Source organism: Pygoscelis adeliae, unplaced genomic scaffold (assembly GCF_000699105.1).
Source record: "Pygoscelis adeliae isolate BGI_AS28 unplaced genomic scaffold, ASM69910v1 Scaffold45, whole genome shotgun sequence".
Lineage (NCBI taxonomy): Eukaryota > Metazoa > Chordata > Aves > Sphenisciformes > Spheniscidae > Pygoscelis > Pygoscelis adeliae.
In genome coordinates this window covers 9689039-9706643 of record NW_008825114.1, presented here as the reverse complement: position 1 = coordinate 9706643, position 17605 = coordinate 9689039, and the positions used below count along the sequence as shown (strand labels likewise).

At 40.2% G+C, this 17605-nt stretch overlaps 1 protein-coding gene across 1 annotated transcript in view; it reads left to right on the top strand.

Annotated features, from left to right (window-relative positions):
- The window catches only part of MAMDC2 (MAM domain containing 2), a 35250-nt gene that overhangs the window by 2054 nt on the left and 15591 nt on the right, over positions 1-17605 (top strand). Inside the window, exons 3-9 of the mRNA XM_009328182.1 lie at positions 2636-2901; positions 3637-3721; positions 4673-4810; positions 7686-7942; positions 10964-11057; positions 13699-13845; positions 14723-14988. Coding sequence (XP_009326457.1) covers positions 2636-2901; positions 3637-3721; positions 4673-4810; positions 7686-7942; positions 10964-11057; positions 13699-13845; positions 14723-14988 — 1253 coding nt within the window. The remainder of the gene's footprint in view (positions 1-2635; positions 2902-3636; positions 3722-4672; positions 4811-7685; positions 7943-10963; positions 11058-13698; positions 13846-14722; positions 14989-17605) is intronic.

The window sequence follows — 17605 nt, the reverse complement described above, 5'->3', positions numbered from 1 at the left end:
CGATTAAGAAGAGAGTTCATTATCTTTGCTCTCATATCAGTGGGGAATCAGACCAAGTGAGAGCAAGTGTACAGCAAACAGAGCATGCAGAGTCAAGTTTATAGTAACAATCATCCCGACTGGAAACTCTAAGAGGTTTTCCTTCTCTTTTAAATCGCTATTTTTGTAGAAGAACCTTAGTCTACTTATAATTAAGTCTTAAAGCCAGGCAGCCATTTAAGTCTCATAGCTGGTAATTTGAGGTCTCGATGTGAATGTTTTTTCCTATGTCGACGCTAATTTATTTCTGGGAAAAAAAAAAGATGAATATTATAAGAAGGCTCTGTTTCATATGGGGTTTCTTATGAAGTGCAGACAAAAATAGCCCTGAAATCTAAACTGAAATTGCCAGGCATGGATTCTGAATTGTAGGTTTCTTTGTAAGCAAAATGATCCAAATTCAGACTAGCCTAAAAACACAGATTCTTCATCTGAACTGGATATTGCCACTTATATAAATTAAAAACAAATGTGTGAGAAGCATTCAACTTCTCATAGAGCCTTGGTGACTTCCCTCTATCCTCCACGCATGTGAAAAAATGTGTATACCTTGGACGAGCACATGCCAGCAAATAAATGCTGTGCATGCTAACTGTTGTGAACTAACTGGCTATCTCTATGCAAGTGGATGTTTTATGCACTCACATTTTACCTAGTGGCAGATTAAGTATTTGGCAGGCATGTTAGGTGCCTGTTTTTAAATATTTATTCCCGTGTTTATTTGTCTTTCAAATGCTGCTGCAGTAACAGGTTACTTGTACTTAACCAGTGATTTTGTATATTCCTCCAAGAGGCTAAAACCAGACACAGTAGATATAAAGAGAAATTATGGTTAAGAGGCAAAAAAAATTCCATTCCCTAAAAAGGGAAAGAAAACGCAGCTTTTCTGTATTTACACAGCCCCTTATACTGCTTAGGGCTGCATCTACCCCCAAAGTAAGTAGCAATCATTTATCTTACATCTGTTAAACAAAAATGTACAGTACAAATGGGTTGCAGTGCACAGTGTCTGCAGGTGAGAGAGGGAGCAGATGGCAGGGGGATGCTGTAACATGCACTGCCCAAGGAATCAGGTGTTGTCAGAGCTGCTGCCTGCTCTTGGCATCTTCCCGGGGGTGTATGAGAGAGGACTTTGGGAACCTCGTAGACCAGATCTGTGCTTGCTGTTTGCCTTGGGGGGAGGGGGTTGACTGTCCGTGCGGATGATTTTTTCACATCGGAAAGAATACTTTTGAAAGGCCAATAGTGGAGCTCCTAGGAAGCAACCCCAGGGTGGCTTGGTAGAGTTGGAGGGTTCAGGCAGGATTTGGGAGGGGAGGATGTGCCTGAGAGGCAAGCAATATATTTAACATAAGTCCGACTGCTGATGTGTCCAAGTTAAGCAAGTGCTTACGTATGTGTGGAAACTGAGACATGCTCTGCGGTCAAGTGAAATGAGATTAAAGAAGAAGAAATATCTGCTCTGGGGAGTCTAAAGAGGATAGGTGTGATGTGCTGCTGGGTGAAGGACTGATTCGACACAGTCCCTGACAGATCTTGCAACTCTTGCTTGCAGCCTGGCTGCTGAGAATTAATATCAGAAATGGGATTTGTCTGATACACATTGCCACTAGGTTAGGAGGATCATTTTCCAGATCATCTATGGGATATTGTTTCAGACATGGATGTCCTAGCTTGTTTTGTTGTTTTTTTTTTTAATTTTCTTTCTCTCTGTTTCACTTGCTTCTGGCATTGCATTCCAGGTTTCTGTGACTCCTGTATCCCATTTTACTCTCCTGATCTTGGTTTTGATGTGCTAGTAAAGCCTCCAGGACCAGGCTTCTGTTTCATTGTGATTTATTTACTGTTGCCTCCTTTTTCTGCATGTTGTTTCTTTGGCACTTTTTTTGCCTCCTCATGCATTTTTAGCTTGTCATCGCATCCTTTCTTCTGTTTTTATAGAGAAAGTTATGTTTTAGGCTCTGCTCCTAAAATATCCATCCAGAGAGCAATTCTGAAATAGTCCCGTTGAGACTGCTGGTATGTTTAAGTGTAGCTTTATGTTTAGCACTCTTTTGAATCATCAGATTTGTACATGTTAGTTTTACTACTTAAGAGTGTCTTTCTAGTTTTCTTCCTTGAAACCAGAAATGCTTTAGAAGTTTTTGGCTGCAATGTGTTTCTTATGTATTGTTTTAAAATCTGAATTATAAAAATGAAGTTAAAAAGTTTTGATCTGTAAAACAACTAAATATTCCTGCAGTATATTCCTGCCTGTGTAAATTATCTTGTCAATCAAATCATCTGTCTACAGCTGTCAGTTCTGCAGGGCAATACTTACTTAATAATCTGCTTTACACTGATATAACATCTTTATTTGAAGATTTCCAATAATTTTAAAATGGTGATTAAAAATGCTGTGAGACACATGAAGTGACATTTGTATGGGTACAGTGGGATATCAAAAGGTTAAATGACTTGCTTAATGAATGAGTGGCGGTCTCAATCCCCTGACCTAGCCCCAGAACAACCGTTCCTTTATAAATCAGTACTTTTGTCCAGGGATGCAAAAACAAAGCCTCTGACATTTATTATTCTGATGTGTGTCTGTTCCCAGGACATTACATTTCTGTGGATACATCTTATGAGGGTGAGAAAGCCGTGCTGTCCAGCCCTGAGCTGTACACTGAGGAGTGGAGCTGTGTCAGGCTGATTTATCAGATAGCAACGACTTCAGAGACTTCACCTGATCCCGCCAGGCTCAACCTGTACCTGAGGCAGGAAGGAGAGAGCTTTGATCGTTTGCTGTGGTCAGCCAAGGAGCCTTCAGATAGCTGGCTCATAGCTAGCTTAGATTTAATGAACAGCACAAAGAAGTACAAGGTAAGCCTGATTTTAGAAGATGCCACATGCTTTCTGGTGCATGCGTTGGGGTGTATGGACTGCTTTTCAAACATTTCTGCTCTGGGCCCTATTCTTGGCTGTGACCTCTAGGGCTGGCAGCGTGTGAGTCAGTTGACCCCTCTGTCCCTAAAATCAGTGAGCAGAGCTGGCTCGAGTCAGGCGGTTGTGCTCTTCCCAGCGAACGCGTGGTGCGGCTCGCGGGAAGGCACGGCCGGCTGAGCTGTGCGGTGAGGATGCCTCACCTCCTGGCAGCCCTGCAGAGCTGCTGGCGTCCTGTAGCAGATACGGGACCTCCCAGGTCTTCGGTCTGCAGCTGTGCTCACTCATTCCTGTCCTCTGTGCCCTTCTGGGTGGAGTCAGAAGCTGAGAGGAGAGTATTTCTACCCAAAACCTGTCACATTGCATCTCTCACAATAACGTCCCGTATAGCCACAGCTGAGGAATCTGGAGTCCCATACTCTTATATGAAGTGTGGGATTTTTTGGCCTTGTCTCATTGTCTTTCAGTGTGCCTTCTGTCCTCGAGGAAGGGCACTGACTCCGTCTTTAATGCATTTTGCCAAGCTCTTCCAGCAAAAGCACCTCTCCTGACTGTAAGGATGATGAGCCCCCCACATATATTTAGTTTGTTCTCCTGTTTATCCTGTTTAAATGTCCAGGGTGATAATGGAAATACTGAAACCCTAAAATTTACAGTTTGGTTTATATTGTGTAGATTGTACTGGAAGGTGAAATGGGACAAGATAAATCCGCCAGTATAGCAGTTTTTGAGATTAAAATAACTCCTGGATATTGTATTGGTAAGTACTGTCTGCTAAGCTCCCATATTCTCTGCATAGAAAAAAATGCCTTGTTGGCAGTTTTAAAACTGAATTAAAGGTCTGGGTTTAGAAAAAAGACAGTGGCTTTTTACTTATCGAAAAGTAGGCTGCCATATTTGATATAGATATTCTTTAAGCTAAGGTTGCACACACTAATACGTGTTTTTATTCACCCATCTCTGTGATATATATAGGCATTTCACATACAACAATTCATTCTAAAGCTGTGTGTTGTTCAAGCAGGAACATTGTTATATTTTCACAAAACTAGACTGCTGCAAATATTAGACATAACAGCTGCAACATTATTTCTGCTCTCTGCCTGCTCATGCTTCCTTACAGTGGCATCTCGCAGGCTGCAGAGTCAAAACTCTGTTGATATTTACACTTGCTGCTATTTCCTCATGACATTTGCCAAAAACCGCTAATGGAAGTTCAAAAATTTCAGGGGTAGGAGAGTGGGAGAGCTTTGCATTTCTGGGGAGCTCTGGTGGAGTCCAACCGAACTGTCACAATTCTTTGGCTCTGTGAAGGAAAGAAAGCCGTCTCATTACTGCTATGAAATACTAGCCCTGCTTTGCTTCTAGCCATCCCTGACGTACAAGGGGAAGTTCTGCTCTGACTATTTAATACTATGAAGTGGTGTATTTTAAATCTATTTTATCTGGTTCTAAATTACAGCATTCCTATATTGTCAAGTAATGAAAAGATAGATCTGACCGAACAGGATGGAAATGAGAATTTTATCAAAAATTGTGGCTAAGCTTGCTTCTGTTTTTTACAAGCTGTTAAATGCTGTGTCCAGTTTTATAAATACAGGTGTTATATGCACTGCCATGTGTAAAATGAGGCCAGTGCTTATCAATAGCCTCTCTTCCAGTTTCTGTAATGAAAATGTGTGCACTGAGCTGCTGATGTCTGCAATTGCAGAATGTGACTTTGAAGAAAATCATCTTTGTGGCTTCGTGAACCGCTGGAACCCCAATGTCAACTGGTTTGTTGGTGGAGGGAACATTCGCAATTCTCAGTCTATCCTGCCCAAAGACCACACACTTAACAGTGAACTGGGTAAGCAACAAATGTAAAACAGAAATATAGTGGAAAATTTTAGTCTGTGATCCACGTATGACTTTTATAGTGCAAATTATTATGGGAGTTCTTTCTTTTCTCCTGGCATTGGGTAAGAATGACTTATGTGAAAAAAGGTTTAGAAAAAAATGGGGGTAATTCAAAGAAGTTCACACAAAGTTTCCTGTAAGCTTTATAATAAGGTTGTTATGCCCTTTGCTAGGCTTCAAAGTTACTCAAAAGAAGGATAAAATTTTGGACGAAGCAGGGGAAAATTCATCTTTCTGTGGATTGTAAAAGTATGGGCCGCTGTAAGTTTTAAAATCTTGTACCGCTGCTCTCTACATCTGGCAGGGGTTTTCCTTCCAATGGCTATTAGGAAAGTTGCGAAAGAAAGCTAAGGGATTGAAACATGTTTGGAGAATCTTGGGTTAAATTGCACAGTTTAGGAGTTCTGTTTCTTTCAGTCAAATGTGGTGCTGTTAATGCAGTCTGTCGGAGGCAGAATGCTGTAAAGACTTAAAGGATTTTCAGCACTTGCCCTATATAAAATACTTGTCCCGGCCTTCTTGTTGAGAGGAGAGTGTTTTACGTAGTCATAGAGAAGGGTTGGGGGATATCTTAGCCTTTGATGTAGTGTTGCATGAAGTACCGCAGCAAGTGATGGTCAGGAGATCTGGCTGCTGCAGCACACTGTGCATCTCAGACAATGTGACGCTTGTGATGGCGCAGGGAGTTGCATAAAGAAAAGCAGGGTTGATCCTCTTTCCTTAACTCATGCCGCTGTGCCTTTTTATTTATTTCACAATTGTGTGAGTTGAGTACAGAGTGTCAGTCCGGCCCTGCATCATCGCATGGCACCTAAATGCTGGTAAAATTTTGATGGAAGTTCAACTCACCGCAACTTCAACAGCAGACAGTGGCTCTACCTATTAAATAAAGTACTGTATGTGATAGGAAACCACCAGCTGGGAGCGATCTGGTTTTTTGTAGCCACAGTGTTGCTTTTTCACACCAAACCCCCACTGCTGACCATCGACTGAGAAGACCCCGAGAAGCCAAAAGTCACAAAAGAGCCTTCTTTTTGCAAGAATTATGCTATGAAGGTACATCGGCCAGGGAGGTCATAATTAAGCTATGAAATGCGGTAAAAATGGAGAGCAAAAATGAACCCCAGAACCTCAGGCAGGTACTGCTGAAGTGTCACGAGTCCCCTGGCAGTGGGGAGGCTCGAGGAGACCCACAGCCAAGCAAGCTCTTTCCCCTCTTTGCACTGGAATGAAGCGAGAAGTGACATCTCCAGGTTTGAGAACACAATTAGCTAATTAACGTAGTGGTGTAGATACAAACCTAACAGCACAGTTTGCGGTGTCCATGCTGAAGTACCTTGTCAGTTTGACACTTCATTCTCCTCTAAGTTTTCTACTTGTGAAGAACCATTTTTCCATTCATCAACTGATAGTCTGATGCTGTATTTCTGGGAGCGTAGAGGAAAAAATACGGATGCACAGCACATCCGTGCACATCCTGTTTAAATTGAGATAGCTCTCCCAAAATCAAAGTTTGAGAAGCTGTACCCTTTGAAAATCCTGCAGGTCATACTGGCTGTTGAGGGGGAGAGAGTCTACTCATCTGTAATGCATTTTTCTCTTTGTTAACATCTCCCAAAAGTCTTTTTTAAAGATTTTAGAAAAAAACAGTCTATTCAGTGAAGATAAAACATTTAGAAATTAAATCCTAGATAGACTGAGCAGAATTATACAAGCAGTGAAATGTGCAGAATAAAGATTTGCCAATTAATTAGTGTTACGGCTTAACCTGGCAGGCAGCTAAACACCACACAGCCGTTCGCTCACTCCCCTGTCCTCCAGTGGGGTGGGGGACAGAATCAGGAAAAAAAAGTAAAGTTTGTGGGTTGAGATAAAGACAGTTTAATAGGACAGAAAAGGAAAGGATAATAATAATAATAATAATAATAATAATAATAAAAGAATATACAAAACAAGTGGTGCACAATGCAATTGCTCACCACCCGCCGACTGATGCCCAGCCAGTTCCCGAGCAGCGGTCACCCCTCCCCCGGCCAGCTTTCCCCCAGTTTATATACTGAGCATGACGTCACACGGTATGGAATATCCCTTTGGCCAGTTGGGGTCAGCTGTCCTGGCTGTGCCCCCTCCCAGCTTCTGGTGCACCTCCAGCCTTCTCAGTCGGTAGAGCATGGGAAGCTGAAAAGTTCTTGACTTAATGTAAGCACTACTTAGCAACAACTAAAACATCGGTGTGTTATCAACATTGTTCTCATCCTAAATCCAAAACACAGCACTGTACCAGCTACTAGGAAGAAAATTAACTCTATCCCAGCCAAAACCAGGTCAATTTGATATATTAAATGAACTCTGAGTAAAACATGAAGAAACACATGGCTTATAGTCCTGTTCATTTACTTGGGTTGCCTCAGTAAAAGTTGCACTTGGGAAAAGACTAAATAATATAGCATTTATTAATAATAAATACTATACTGAGCTGTTGAGAGGCAGGGAATTTACTCAGTTGTAACACATTTTTCCATTTATGAATGGTTCCCAAAATTCAGAGAGTTTATTACTTTCTTTAATATAAAGGTCCCGAATAAAGACTTAAGAAAGAGCTGAGACTGACTGTTTTGCCAGTGGTATCTTAGCCAGACAACTTTGGGTGGTACATAGGTGGAAAGGAGGGAAAAAAAAAATCTCTTAGAATTACTAAAATTTCCTAGGAATCAACCATTGTTGTCGTAGAGATACATGTCTCATCCATGCCCATCTCCTGATACTTCTTGTAAGTGATGTCCTTTAAAGAGTGTCCTTATACCAAGTTTCTTTTATACTTCTAGGTCACTACATGTATGTGGACTCTGTTTATGTCAAACATTTTCAGGAAGTGGCCCAGCTAATCTCACCAAAGACCACGGCCCCAATGTCTGGCTGCTTATCTTTTTATTACCAACTTAAGCAGGAGAGTAGCATTGTTTTTACCGTTTACTTGAGAGACACAAGTGGCTTTTATGAAGAGATCTGGAAAACAGACAGTGCACTGAGTGCGGACTGGGCGCTAGCAGAAGTTGACTTCAATGCTCCATACCCCATGGAGGTAAAGCAATCATTCCTGTACAGTCTAGCTACAACTTCCAGGTTGCATCAGACATCAGTACCAACTCAGGCCAAGTCGGGAACATGGCAGTGGCCGTACAGTATCTGAAAGGTGGCTATAAAGTTGCTGGCTACCTGTTGTTTCCTTTGTCCACTGCATAAGGATCAAGGAGGGATCACTTTCCATAGTGGTGCTTGATTTTCAGCAAAGATGAAGCAGGTGGTGAAGTGCTTGAACAGAATACCTTGGGAGGTTGTAGACTCCTGCTAATGTGAGGTCTTCCAGTCCTACTAAATAATGTCAATGTTCTCTCAGTCCCATATTTCTGTGACTCGATGATCCATTTTTGAGGATGCTGAGTATCATAAAATAATGCATGCCTCCCACTGCAGAAGGAAAATTTAAAAAAATATTTGAGCTCTATTGTCTACCTTATACAATCCTGCAATTCAGTCTTTCTGTGCTTGCACGAGATAAGAGTCCAAACTTGGGTCCTAATGGTACAGTAGTCCTTAGATGTGAAAGCCAGCTCTCTATGGTTACTATAATTAATTTCAAGAGTATCAGAAAGAAATGGAATTTTTTATTCCCTAGTGTTTACTGAAAAAAAACCCAAACCTTAGAAGTTTGGAATAATTTTTATATATATATATATATGTGTGTGTGTATATATAAAAAAAAATAGATACACATGTATAAAAATGTGTGTGAATGTATATATCTATGGTATATACGTTATATCTTTATATGTAGGTAAAATATATATTCTTATATCTAATACATATATAAGTATCAGAAGATTGGAATAAACAGTGTATATGTATTATACACATATATACTTACATGTATACAAATATATAAAATATATTTTATACATATATATGTAACTTTTATATGTATTTATATAAATACTCTCTCCCTATATTATACTTCTAATACTAGGATTACAAATAAATCAGCTTTCATTCTACTTGCTTTAACTCCACATAAGTTACTTGTTAATTCACTGTAAGCTTGCAAATTTTCAGAAATTATTAGGGGTAAAGCTAATTTTCATCAGATGTTACATAGTCCTTTTATACTCTGTAAAGTCAGTGACCAAGTCACACATTTGAATTGTCAGACTTGAAATGGTATGGGAAAGGAGATTGGATCTGATAAGGTCTCATAATACTGAATGGTAGGTGAATTACTTATTCAATAAATATAAAAACATGCAAAGGGAAAAACAGTCCTAGTGCTATAGATGGAAATTAATTAATGATCACTTAGAGCTTGGCATTACTGTGGTTAGTTTTGTGAAAATATCCTCTCAGTTCTAAGTGGCATTTATAAAACCATCCGGAATGGAAACTATCTATACCAGAATAAATAGCAAAACAGAGGATGTCAAACCCCTGTGTTCACACCCCAGCAGAGCATGCAACTCCAACCCTCACAGTTAAAAAAGAATATCCTAGAACTACAAGAGGGAGATGGGGATAATCAGAAGTATGGAGAAGTTACGTTAATGAAATAACAGTTTTCAGCCGGTAAAAAAATGACTGAAGTAGAATATGGTAGATGTTCATAAAAATCATGAACGGTACAGAAAAGATTAACTGTTCCCTTTTTCTCATAAGTTACGTTGCTTACGTTCCAAATTCTTAATTACCAGGTAACAGTTTTAAAATAAATCAAAGGGAGGATTTCTTCCTACATCACATAACTGTAGAACTCACTTCCACACCGTACTGTGGATACCATTATTCTGATCAATTCGTAACAGTTTTAAAATAAATCAAAGGGAGGTTTTCTTCCTATATCACATAACTGTAGAACTCACGTCCACACTGTACTATGGATACCATTATTCTGATCAATTAAAAAACTGATTAGACAAATTAATGGGAAAGAAAGAATCCATCAGGATGCAGTGTCAGGGAAGAAGAACTGAAAACTTGTCATTGTCTTCAGTTCTTTCTGTAGGTGACCTCTGCTGGAAATAAGACTCTGGGCTAGATGGGCCTTTATTCTGCTCCAGGAATTTTTATGTAATCCAGCACAGTCATTATTTTAGAGATCACTTTACAGAAATAAGATTAAACCTTGCATATAATTTCTTCAGTTGCTTCAAGAGGGTCTTCCTCTTTGTTTCATCTGGCTAAAGGAGGTCGCTCAGGATTCTTTCACAGCGCTCCTAGTTTGGCTCCCATTCCTAGGCAAGGTATCATAGGCATTGCTTTCACTGAACAGGATCTCACTCTGGACGCATTTGTCCTTATATCCTTGTTTTGTCCCTGGGGTCGCCTTGTGATTCAGGCCTTTTCTCAAAGTTTTCCTGTAACTCAGAGCTTTGATACTTAAGAGAAATTTTAAGACACTTACTCAAGAGTTGTGGACTGTCCTCCACTGACTTGAGGAAATGATGTCCCTTGGGAATGGCTAAGTACAAACGTTGTTTGATTTTTGTGGTAAACAAAACACAGTGATAGCTTTTCTGGTTCTTATCTTAACTAAAGTTTTTAAAGGAAATCCGCCCTGCCAGCTGATGCCAAGGCATGGGTTTCAGTGTCTGAGAATGTTTAGAGAAAACAGTAAAACTTAATGTTGTAACAGCAGAGTAAGCCACACAGTTTGTTTTTAGCTCTTGATGCAGATAGAGTCTAGATACAGTAATAATTAGGCAGCTTTGGAGTTATAGTCAATGCAGACTGATGACCTTGAATACTGGCTTTGCATGGTATTATGACAGTAGCCTTACTGCATCTTTAAAACTGATGCTTCATAAAGCAGCAGAAGAGCTATGTTCCCCTTGATTTTTCCTTGACCTTGAGTGGGCAAAAGTCTGGTGCCAGGGTCAGGCTCTGATTTATATCCCTAGTAAGTGATACAATTTAATTTGTCCCAACACCTGCAGTGCTGTCTGAGATGCTGTGGAGTCTGTTGGGACATCCTATCAGAATTCTATAATACGAAGATGTGTACCAAAATTATTGTTGTGTATATGGTAGATGAATAACAAACAATTATCATTTCCAGGTAATATTTGAAGTTGCTTTCAATAGCGCCAAGGGAGGTTACGTTGCCCTCGATGATATTTCTTTCTCTCCAGTTTACTGCAGCAATCAGACAGGTATGAGTTCTTATTGCTATTTACCTTCCTTGTTTTCCCCCTTTGCTTTGCCCCTCTGAACCGTCTGTCAGTACTTGCAATATTTGGTAGTGATGTGCAGGTGCTACCTTCTCAACTGACCAGCGCCATTGGGCTCCTGTTCCTCCTGGCAACAAAACAGAAGATAAACACTAATGCCATTCATTTGATCCAGAAACCAGTCCTTAATGCTTCCTCTCCAAACACCTTGCCTCAGGGATGTGCAACTGGAGCGCTGGACTGAATGCTGTATTTGCATCACCCCAGCTTTTAAAGAAATTACCATTTGCAGGCCTGTTGCAGAAAAAGAGGGGGATTTCCCCAGGTGTGATGGTATGAGGAAGAAAATGTCCTGGGCTTTTCATTATTGCTGATGTAGGGAATATTTTCTTCCATGCCACATGCCCTTGAGGTGTTCTTCAGAGCCAAAACAGGAGCTTTGCCTTCCTGTCTTCACTCTTCTGGGAGGTATTATTTATCTCAGTGGCATGTCCATCAGGATTTTATTAGGTTTTCGCAGCAGCAGAAGTCAGCTGAATCCACGTGACCTCTGCTGTAGAGGCACTTGGGACGAAGGACTTTGTCATTTGTGAATGCAGCCTCTTAAGTAGCTGTGTACTGGTTGCTTGGGTTTTACTGTAGCACTAAGCAATCGTCAAAAGTGGATTAGTGGTTTCCCACTGAGCCCATCCATTCTTGCGGTCACAAGTTTGAATTTTTCGCTAATGTTTTGAAGTGATCAAGGAAGAAGAGATTTTTTGCCCTTTTTTATCTGCTTGGAGTCTCTGCTAGCTTTACCTGCACTGCTCAAGTATTAATAGGAGGTAGATTCCAGATATGTTATTAATCCACGACTGAGTAAATCTAGTTGTTTCATAAACTTCTCAATGCCTGTTCTGTTTTTGCTTTGTTTTGCAACAAAAATCCTGAGTTATGTTTGCATATGCCATGGATTGGAGCGGTGTGCTCATCTGTGTTTTCCATTTTAATTTTCAGATGGCTTATATGTGTTGAGGTATGGGATAAATTTTATAGTATTTTCTGCCCCAGCCCTGATTTAGTCATGCTATGACAGCCCAAGTTCAGATCTGCTCTGACCAGTAAATTTGATAGGTTCAGCTAGAGCTTTGCCTACTAACTCTGATTTTGAAGTTTTGGGGTTTTTTTCTGTTTGAGAAATGAATGCCAATCATTTGCTTTATATTTTGTTGAACTATAACAAAGCTGCAAAACTACAACAAACTTATCTCCTATTTCCATCTTCAGTTGTTTTGAGTAGAGATGTTAAAAAGCAAGAGATGTTCATTCTCCTTGTAGTCAGCCATAGCAATGTATGTAACAGCATTAAGTTTTTTCCTTATTTTTCTGGAAGTTTTGGTCAACAAAGGTCTCAATGTTAGCCAGAGAGAAAAGGTACCAGAGTATTAAACTTGCTCACCAAAGGATGAATCTTTAATGCTGCATGGACCTGGTAGCGTTCCAACTGCGTTTTCTTTAGCTAGGAAAGCAGTGGGGGGAGGCCAGGGCTGCCTCCTTTTTCACTGTAGGCAGAGAAAGACACATGGGCAGTGCTTAGATCTGGCTTATTTGAGGTTGAAAAGACCACAGGCATCTCTCCAACACCAAAATTTTGCTTCTCCTGAAGCTGATCACCTGTGTCCCTGCCCTTGCCAGGAAGCCACTCAGCCTCCATGCAGAAGGGTTGTGTGTGCTGCCATAGGGTGATGCTTACAGGGTCCTGACTCCTGACATAGCCAAAAATTGCGTGATGGCTTTGGGTTGTGCCCCTCCTTCCCCCAGCATCTGGTACGAGTGACTGATGAGGCTTTTAAAGAAGTAGAACTGTTTTACTTAAAAGCACCCATTCACCAGGGGGATTTTTTCAGACTAAAGCAAATCCTGACCCATGAATTTCACATTGCGGGTCGAGTGAGCCATCAGCAGGGCTGGGGAGCTTAGCTTAGCTTTTAATCAACTTCACTATAAGCAGTGCAGCTTTCTTTGCTGCAGTGCTAAAATGAGTGAGGGATAGCTCCAGAGGTCAGTAGCCATGAGGTGGTACATGAACCAAAAGCTATTTGACTTACATGCTTATAGCATGCATAATGCACACACATTATACATGACTACAAAAGGGTTTTTAAAAAAGTGCTCTTTAAAAGAATATTAAATGTTGATGTTAGAAAGTTATCGCCTTGGAAACTGAAATGAAAATATGACACCCATGCACACACACGTGCACACACACTCATTTTGTTCAAATCTCTTTTGAAGGAAGGAGGAGGATGAAAACACATGGTCTGAATGTCTTTGTGCATTATGTCCTGAAGGAGGAATCTTCTCTTAATATCTATAGCTTATTTATATTTTATAGAGGCTGTGAAGGAGGTTTCCTCCCAGCTCCAGCAAAAATGTAAGAAAGTAACACCAACTTGCAATAAAAAATTGATAGCTTGATATCATGGTGACTTTGCACTATGTATGTGTAACAGCTTTGCACATGCTCATCTTCTGTAATGCAAAGAAAGATGAAACAGAGTATACTTTGGCATCCTTGTGCTTCAAATACCTATGCTTATTGTACTGTGGTCATCCTAACAGAACATATGCATCTGTCTTTTAGGAACTCCTTTCAATCCTGCCAAGGCAGGCTGCAATTTTGAGGAAGATCTGTGTAATTTTTACCAGGATCACAAAGACGGCCCAGGATGGAGCAGAGTGAAAGTGAAGCGTAATGTGTATAGAACAGGAGATCACACTACCGGGTTTGGTAAATCAAAACTCCTTTTCACTGGAAGAGTCAAACGGGATATAAAGGTTAACGTGTTGTATCGTTGTTCGCTCTATTAAATAATGTCATCGGCACACTGGTTAGATTGCCCCACTGCAACTCCTTGCCATTAAAAATCAGCTTACACTGCTCTGTCCTAGCTGGGACTCTGGCTGTGCCTCCCCACATGTAAAGGGGGAAGGTCACCTATTGAATAGTCACGCAGGGCTGTAAATCAGAGTATCTTCACTATACTGATCTGTAGTCACTGAAGGGATGATTCCACAAAAACATGCAAGCAAATATAATAGTAGCTTAATGCATTGCTTTTAATATATAGGAATGGTGGGCTCTTAGCTCTTCCAGGCTTAGGGTAGTTGGCATTTTAAAGGGAAAACTGTGAAATGTTGTGTAGTGAAGCCACATAGTGAAAGGCCTGCTAATAAGTTCTGAAACTCACACATCTCTTTGTGTAGAGTATTCGTGGTTCTTAATCATATGTGCTGAAGTCTCACCTCTTTATACTTGGCACAGGGAATAACAGGCCTTGTGCCCCAGCCGTCATTCTTTGGTCTCAGAGAAATACCCTTGAAACAGCCAGGTTTCCAGTGAGGCCAGCAGGCCAGAGAATTTTTCAGTGTAAATTTGAAAAGTGCTTATTTCTGGTAACTTAGCCATGTGCCAGTTTAACTTGAAGTAGCCGGGATGCTTTTAGAAAAATTCTTACTGCCTTTCAAACAGAGTGTGATAATCTGTTTCCTGCAGAAGAAACTGTTTTTATAACCAAAGTCTGATGCAATAACAGAAGCTGCTTTGATAGCAAATCGGCTGTGCTAATTGCGTATTAGAAATACTCAATAATTGCGCTGTCTTGCAGGTTATTACTTGTTGGCAAACACAAAGTTTACATCACAGCCTGAGTACATTGGACGTCTGTATGGCCCAACCCTGCCAGGAAACTTGCAGTTTTGTCTGCGTTTTTATTATGCCTTATATGGGTTTTTCAAAATGAGTGGTACTCTTGCTGTCTATATCTTTGAGGAGAATCATGTCGTTCAAGAGAAAATCTGGTCCGTCTTGGACTCTCCAAGGGGAGTTTGGACTCAAGCTGAAATCTCCTTCAAAAAGCCTATGCCTTGCAAGGTAAGAGCCAACTCTTCAAATCTGCCGAATTCTGGATGGAGCTTTTCCTTGCCTTCTCCTCCCAGGGTTCTTTGTTATCCAGGGATTAATCCTAAGTGAGCTACACCTGCAAAGTGAAATAGAGTTCCCCAGGCAGTACAGAGGGGAATAGAGTATTTCTTTGCAGCCTGGCTCCCATGGGAGCCCCGATAAAAGGGCTTTGTACCAGGAACTGGGCAATGTTACCATGGTGTCCTCAACTGTAGTCACAGTGTTTGTGGAGATTTCACTTGAGGAGCTCTAACGAGAATCGGTTGTGTCTTGGTTTCTCAGCAGGCTCCACATTCACTCATTTTTGTTTGTTTGTTTGTTTCCTATGTGATCTGCATCACCGTACTCAATTACAGATTTTAATTAATCTAAAAAGTCAGTACTGGTAGGTTCTGGTCAAAATGGGGAGCTGATTCTACTTTCCTCAGCTCAACCACTGGGTTAAAATATGAAACCAGAATTCAGTGTAATTTAGAGCAATGGACTTGAAGTATTTGCAATGTCTGGATGGAGAGGTCACTTTGTTATCTCAGCAAGTTAATGAGAATAACATAATACTTCACCTCCTGAGTAAGTCTGCAAGCTGCTTTTACTCCTCACCTCCACTCTTTTTATAAAGACTGACTTTTACACAAATTTGTGTAGGCGCTACTTCTGCAGTTATCCTGATTTCTGTAATGGGTTTTCACTATCTGTGAGTCATCTGAGGAGGACCAGATGGATTACTACCTGTTGACACTGAGATAAATCCAGCTTTTTTTCAGAGTGTGATAGTACTATGAACATAAGAATGAAAGCTCGTCTTGTAACTCAGGTATTTCTAAATTATAGACAAACATCTTAAGCATTTTCCCCACTACAAAGTAATTTTTGAAATTGCAGTAGTTATTGAGTTTAACTTTTCTTGAAAAAAAGTGTTTTTCTTTGAAGTAAATACACTGTAAAAGAAAAAGTTCACAAAAAAAAAGTTGCTTAACTGTGTTAAAAAGGAAATTTACACTGAAAATGTCGGTCCTAATTGTTGGCTAGTGTTTTCTCTCAGATATCTGATACCTTAAAAAATTTATGGGATTTTTATGTACATATTTTTAATGCATAAAATGTAATACTTTCTAATTCCCCTTCAACTGATACAGAAAAAAAATAATTTTATTACTGCCCAGGAAGTGCATGATGGAAAAGTCTCTCACAGTATCATCCCAAAATAGTTGCAGAAAATTTTCTTTTTTTTTTAAATCATGAAAAGGTATTGGTTAAAAAGGCAAACTTACAACATACTTTTGCCATCTTCTGTTTACTATTTCTTTATTACTTCTAAAAAGGTTCAGTAGCTTGTGTGGCGTAATACACTGTATTAGTAGTGATGACAGCTGAGCATGACTGTTAAAAATGGTTTATAGCCTTGGAGGTGGCAGGTTTTTTAGCATCTGACATTTGCATGGAAAATCTTTTCCAATATGAATTTATGAAGAACTATTTTTATGTTTTCCTAGAAATTAGTATATCTAAAACACTTGCGAAAAAGCTTGCCTAGAATGGAAAGTTTTTCGTGAATTGCAGCTTTCATGTCTTAGTTACCAGTCTGTCTGTAGGCAGTAACAGATGGGGACAGCAGCACAGAGGAGAATAAAGAAGTCAAGGGAATATCCTTGCTGCTTCTGAGCCTGAAGGAGGGAAGAAACCCCGTGCTCTGCAGCAGGAGGGTTTGTTTGCCTCTGGCAATTCTCAAAAACCTTTAGTGGGTCCTTCAGGTCTTGTGATGGGAAAGCCTTCTTTCCCATGGAAACAAGTTGCAAAATGTTTCTGTTGAGGAGGCATTCCTCAAATATCTAAAAAAGTGAGATTTACTGGGCTTTAGAGAACTCAGGATGTGTTCAGCGTATCAGAATTCAGACATCCCTTAGCCAAATAACTATGTATTTGGGTGGGGTGGGGTGGTGAAGTTCTACCTTAGCCTTGGTTTAAACGTAGTCTCTCACACTGTCTTTTTTCCTGGATTGGAAGATTAAATTAGGTTTAGAGTAGGGCTTATACTACCTATGCGGTTTTGCATAGGTAGCAGATGCCATTGCTACGTAAGTCATGCACAAGCTGTAATGTGCTGCACTTCGTATAAAGGTTTTATGGTATTCATGATGACTGTGTTTGTATATACTCCATCAATTTTTAAAGTTTTCCTTAGACAAATAGTACATGGAAGACAGTGGGTGAAGTTCTGAAGCATGTCAGTATGCAAAAGTATATCAAGATATGTTTACAGATGAAAAGGTAGCAGACAAGAGACAAATCATACCAAAATTTAAGTGTATGTCTACTTGCCCTAAGGCAAGGGTGAAAAACTGGTGTAGTCACAAGTTGTCTGCTTGTAATATTCACAAGCAGGCTTGAATGAAGTTGCGCAGTGAACCCGATTCTGGCTTTTCCTTGCAATCTCATGCCCAGCTCTTCAGCCTTTATACTTTCAAAAGTCCTTTCATGCTTTCTTTTGTTTGTTTCTTCTTTTCCAAGCCAACAGAAGGAAATGAAGGAGCACCGTGTGGCATTGTATAAACACTTAGGTTAGTTATCTGTAAAGATGTGTCTGCCT